At 41.3% G+C, this 6088-nt stretch overlaps 1 protein-coding gene across 2 annotated transcripts; it reads right to left on the bottom strand.

The window, feature by feature from the left end:
* Positions 1 to 628: 628 nt before the first annotated feature.
* Positions 629 to 2343, bottom strand: LOC125527537 (succinate dehydrogenase assembly factor 1, mitochondrial). 2 transcript variants are annotated; one of them, XM_048692046.1, is made up of 3 exons: positions 2120 to 2343; positions 1551 to 1841; positions 629 to 1014 (listed from the first exon to the last, which is right to left on the bottom strand). In XM_048692046.1, exons 2-3 carry the CDS (start codon positions 1812 to 1814, stop codon positions 952 to 954), a joined length of 327 nt encoding a protein of 108 aa, XP_048548003.1. In that variant the 5' UTR covers positions 1815 to 1841; positions 2120 to 2343; the 3' UTR covers positions 629 to 951. The 2 variants fall into 2 exon arrangements, with proteins under 2 accessions (XP_048548003.1, XP_048548004.1); XM_048692047.1 differs by having other exon boundaries at positions 2112 to 2331.
* Positions 2344 to 6088: the final 3745 nt, after the last annotated feature.

Below are 6088 nucleotides of genomic sequence, written 5' to 3'. Positions count from 1 at the left end.
CTGCATCCCCCTTTCCTCTTCAAGGATAAACCAATGCATGCTCAAGAGGTAGCAGATATAAGTTCCGAGTTGGGTTCATTAACCAAGAAGATTGCTGCTTTTTATGGCCAAACTTGGATAAACTTTCTCAAGTATTACGGACTGAAAGTTGGCGCACGAATGTTGATGGAAATAGCAGAACCTGGTCTCATCTTCACTGCGATCTTCCACCCCAGCGCCGTTAAAATTGTTCATCCATGTTAGTTTTGTATCTGGTTCTTGCTTGTTGCCTCGATTATTTCTTAATCCACTTATTCTGCCTCCGCCACTGACTGGTGATGATGATTCCACCACTAGCAGTTAGAACCATCTTCCATGCTTTGCGACATTGCTTGATCTGGCCCACATATGAATTCAGAAGAACTATTTAAACTGACCTAGACGATAAACTCATTGCTTTTTCAAGCAGGACCTTATAGCAAAAAATATATATTGCAGAGTTTACACTGCTGGTGGAGAACAACGAAAGTGAAATCATGCACTAAGACATAACATTGAGCAATACAATTCAGTTTTCAGTATAACATAAATTCCATCACTAGGTCACATCATCTTTTTTTCTGAGTTAACTCAATTGAGCACATAAGTCTAAATAAATGATAGGGGTGAATTACATTGCATAAAAAGTAACACCATTGCTGAGTTTAAACCACATGGTTTAGTCGTTTAGACAGTATAGAGCTCCAATGTAAATGCTCTTTCACAGTAAACTCTGGTCCAATTGATCTTGGTGACCAAAAGAATTCATATATGAACCACACTTCTAATATCCAGAGGGCAATAAGATGCTACGAAACTCATCTAGAGATTCCTATCAGAAAATGAAGGTGCTCCAGAGAAGTTACATCATAAAGAGCTTTCGTATGCGGCCATTTTTATGTTGGACACCATTAAAAGCAAGCTCTTCTTGTTTTACTGTCTCCCAGTAGAAACACCAAGATCATGCTCGACACGTTGTTCTGGAATAGAAGAGGCCTGCAAAATTCCAAAATCAATGCCAGAATGTGAGGATTATCTCGAGTTTTAGCCTTTTAGGAGAAGTTTGTATAAGAGCAACATATTGTTGCTACCTTAAAAACTAGAATATACGTCACCAGATTATGATACTTGAGATGTTAGCAAATAGAGGCAGATGGTTCGATCTTGCACTAATTACCTTTATACAAACAAAGAGAAACATGTGGTAAAACTGTAACTGTGATGTGTAAATGATACGAGCATTGGATCTCGGAATACACAAAACAACCGATCAGTCCAGGAAATGTTCTGGAGCAACTACACTTAACTTTAAGCATCTCCTACAAATTACCAAGGCAAGGTGTAACTATTCACTTGACTAGAACACTTCTATGGAGTAAACAACTATTCATATGCAAACAACTATAAGCATAGCAAACAGCTGCCAGCATTTGGGAAAATCCTATGTTTTCATGTAACATCCTTACTTGTTGTACTTTGATATCAGTATTAGTGGGAGAGAAATTTAGGCCTTTTTTCAAGATTATATATACCTTATTTATTTCAAGTGTAGAAAGTCCAGTGATATCAGGATTCTTGAGCTGATCGAGCTGCCGCTTCCCTCTTCTCATCAAATACTCAATGTACACAAAGTTCCTGCGATCGACACTCCTGGCATTCTCACGGAACTCTGCGGAGACAACGGACTCGATCCTGCGGCGCTCCTCTGGGGACTTGAGCCGTGCTGTCCGAAGGAACCCTCTGTATAATGCCAAGGCCTGCCTCTGGATACCAGATAGCTTTGTACGGGACGCCATCTCATCCTTGTGACGCAGTCATCAAAGCTACACAAAAAAGTGGAACTATCAAATGAGTTGTCTCGTGGTGATCTGCATATTTTGCTCAGGTGACGGACTGATTCAGTTGTCCCGTGGAGTACAAAAAAAAACTAATCTACCGCCTAGCAAGCAAATCCGCAGCGAACGGGGCTGGTTTTGGATTAGATCGCGCGCAGGATAGAAATACAAGAGCAGAACTCTCGGAACAAATCTAAGCAAGCAAAGTCTGGACGGATCTCCAATCCGTGCCGGTGGGATAGACTGGGGGAGAAGAACCTGCTCACCGGCGCACGCAGGGTCGACGACGACGGAGGGGGCGGGCGGAGTGGGGGCGGACGGAGAGGCGGGAGCTAGGGACTTCGTCGCGGCTCCCCGCCGGCGCCGCCTGTCGGGATCGCGGAGGGAGGGCCGCGCGCGCGTAGTGCGGCGGAGGCAGGGCCGGGGTATCGCACGGGAGAGACGATCGAAGGGGCAAAAGCTGCTGGTGGTGTATCGGATCGATTCTGTCCAGGGGTAAAATGGGAATTGCAGGTCAGCAACCAGCTTTTCTTTTTTAGGAAAAGTGCCCGCGTGTTCGTCCATATCACCGGTAACTAAGGCCACACGTGGCTTCTGTTTGGAACAATCCCCAGGGTCGGCACGTTATTAAGAAAACTTACAGAAAAAACCAAGGAAAGAATGATAATTTGTACTCCTTCCTTCCATCTATATAGGGCCTAATGCATTTTTCGAGTCTAATTTTAACAAGTGTTAGTGCAATAATATATGACATGCAAGTTACACAAAGCATATCATCAAATTCGTACGTGAAAGAAACTTCCAATGATATAATTTTCACATCATACATCCCATATATTATTAATCTTATCAATAGTTAAAGGCGGTCCTGAAAAACGTATTAGGCCCTATATAGATGAAAGAAGGGAGTAGGTTCTTCTGGGCCTGCACGGTTATTTTTCTTTTGCAAAAAGGATCGGCTCTTATATTATAAAAGTTCATGTACAAACCCTCTCAAACATAATAAAAGTTAATTCTGAAACCACCAAACGACTACTATTGCCGTCAGAAAGAGCCGCTGACGCGTTGTTGTCTTCGTTCCTCTATCGAAGCCGACTTGACCTTGTCGATGATAACCGGGATGTCTTCCTGGACGTGTCCCTAAGACCATCGCCCTGGAGCCGTAGTCTTTGTCGTGAATGCATAGATTTGAAGCACCTGACATCAAATCTCACCACGTGACGAGAAACACTAACCTCACTGCCCCAAGGAGACAATATGAATCTACACTGGAGCTCCGTCAACTACGGCCACACGGATGAACTCGAGGAGAATCGGAGCTCGGAAGGCAAACTCTAAGAAGAAGCTGCTACTTGTAAACTGTGTTGGTATTTTTCGCCAAGAGGAGGGGTGAAGCAGTACAATAAAGGCAAGTATTTCCCTCAGTTGTCGAACGAATAGGAGAATCAAGCAAACTCCCATAAGCAGCACTCACACACACAAAAGCAAATACTTGCACCCAACGCGGGCAAGAGGGTTGTCAATCCCCTTGAACTCGTAACTTGCAAGAATTAAATCTGATAATGATAGATAGATAAAAAGAAAAGTAAAATAAAAGTAAATAAATTGCGGCAAAGTATTTTAATTTTTATAACATGATAAAGTTAGACTCGGGGGGCCATACTTTTCACTAGAGACTTCTCTTTCGAACACATAGCATACGGTGGGTGAACAAAATACTGTTGGACAATTGATAGAAAAGCGCATAGTTATGACGTATTCACGACAATGATCATGTATATAGGCATCATGTCCGTGACAAACAAATCGACTCCTGCCTACATCTACTACGGTTACTCCACTAATCGACCGTTATCCAACATGCATTTATGGTATTAAGTTCATGACAAACAAAGTAAAGCTTTAAGCAAGATGACGTGACTTAGATAAAGTAAACCCAATCAATATGAATAAACCATGTCGTTTTATCCTTAATGACAACAATACAATATGTGCCTTGATACCCTTTCTGTCACTAGGTGAGGATGCCGCAAGAATGAACCCATTACAAAGCACCTCTCCCACTGAAGATAAATCAATCTAACTCGCCAGACCAAAGGATAGATAGGAAAGAAATACGAGGCTATAACAATCATTCTTAATAAAGTTTAGAAAAGACTCAATTACTTTTAATGAATAATGTGATCATAAACCCACAATTCACCGGATCCCAACAAACACACCGTAAAATAAGATTACATCGGATAGAACTTCAAGAAGATTGAGGAGAACATGGTATTGAAGATCAAAGAGAGAGAAGAAGCCATCTAGCTACTAGCTATGAACCCGTAGGCCTGTGATAAACTACTCACACATCACCAGAAGGCAGCAAGGATGATGCAGAAGCCCTCCGTGATCGATTCCCCCTCTGGCAAAGTACCGAAAATGGCCTCCAGATGGGATCGCGGAAGAATAGAAGCTTGCAGCGGCGAAAAAAGTGTTTTGGGTGGCTCTCTAGTGTTTTGGGAATATTTGGGAAATTAAAGAGGTGGAATTAGGTCAAGGGGTGCTACATGGGTCCCATGAGCTCAGGGGGCGCGCCTACCCCCTGGGGCACGCCCTTTGAGCTCGTGGCTCTCCCTTAGCTCTTCTGGCCTCCTCCCTAACTTTCTAGGGTCCCTTCTGGTTCAGAAAAAATCACCGTAAAATTTCCTCGTGTTTGGACTTTGTTTGATATCGATTTTCTGAAAAGCCAAAAACAAGCAAAAAAAATAGGAACTGACACTGGGCACTGGGTTAATAGGTTAGTCCCAAGAAATGATATAAAATAGCATAAAATACATATAAAGCATCCAAGATTGATAATAAAATAGCATGAAACAATCAAAAATTATAGATACGTTGGAGACATACATCATGTTTTCCTACCGTTACTTATAGTGTTTTTATGCATTATAACACTTTTTGGATTAATTCTAATGCCTTTTCTCTCATAATATGTAAGGTTTACACAAAGAGGGATAATGCCAAATTTATTCTATTGTAATAAAGACTATATGAGAGTCGTGTAATAAATCAGGTGTGATTGAACTTTTAATTTTTTATTAATGTCATGTGTGTGCCAGCATGATCTTGGGATGGTACAGATACAAAGAGACTTGACCGATTTCGGGTCGGGCCGCTACAGGAGCCCTCCGTGGACTCGCGCAACCGTTACCCTTCATGGGTTGAAGTCTTCATCAACGTGGACGTACGATAGCACCACTTATCGGAACCACGCCAAAAATCTCCGTGTATACATTGTGTTTGCCTTCTCCAAACCTTTCCTTTTACCTTCATATGCAATGTTTTACTTTCCGCTGCTACACTCTTAGAATTGCATTTGTAGATTGATTGCTTGACTTGTGCTAGTTGCTAAAATCTGCCAACAATTAAAATTGGGAAAATGTTAGTTTTTTATTTGGTCAAGTAGTCTAATCACCCCCCTCTAGACCTACTTTCGATCCTACACCAACCCATTATGTCGATGAACAGGATTACAAATCCTCAACAAAAGGCAATCATAAGAATCCAAAATACATAACAAAAGGCAATCATAAGTATTCATGTGCCATTGAAATATTAAATCTGTACATTCAAAACAACATTGGAATACATTTTTAAACATAACCTAAATGGCATATACATGAAGAACCATTATAAACTTCCCACCCTACTCATGTCATCTAACTTGAACTTCAAAGCTCGTTGTCACTTTACCATAAAAACAGTAATGCTAAAAAGTTAAAAAGGAGTGATTAGCACTGACCACTACCAAATTATTCGATATTACACAAATAACACAGAAAATGACATATTGTCTGCGATAGTATAAGCACTTGATACGTTTCCAACGTATCTATAAATTTTATTGTTTCATGCTATTATATTACCAATCTTGGACACTTTTTATGCAATTTTATATTATTTTTTGGGACAACCTATTAACTTAGTGCCCAATGTCAATTGCTGTTATTTGCTTGTTCTTGACTTTTTAGAAAATCAGTACCAAACAAAGTCCAAACACGATGGAACTTTACGGTGATTTTTCTAGACCAGAAGGGACACAGGAGCGTTCTGGAGGAGGCCAGAACATCTATGGGAGAGCGACGAGCTCACCTGGCACCCACCCCCCTCCCCCGGGGGAGGGGGCTATTCTCGTGGGTCCCATGCATCTCTATTTGACCTAACCCCACCTCTATAAATTCCCAAATATT

This window comes from Triticum urartu, unplaced genomic scaffold, assembly GCF_003073215.2.
Source record: "Triticum urartu cultivar G1812 unplaced genomic scaffold, Tu2.1 TuUngrouped_contig_4238, whole genome shotgun sequence".
NCBI lineage: Eukaryota > Viridiplantae > Streptophyta > Magnoliopsida > Poales > Poaceae > Triticum > Triticum urartu.
Note: the sequence above shows the minus strand (reverse complement) of the source record. Positions and strands in the feature narration are given on the sequence as shown.

Excerpts from the sequence above, each read along its gene's own strand:
- LOC125527537 (XM_048692046.1), bottom strand. The coding sequence starts at position 1,814 with ATGGCGTCCCGTACAAAGCTATCTGGTATCCAGAGGCAGGCCTTGGCA. Across the intron at positions 1,015-1,550 it reads CTACACTTGAAATAAATAAG|GCCTCTTCTATTCCAGAACA; the intron begins GTATATATAATC and ends GGAATTTTGCAG.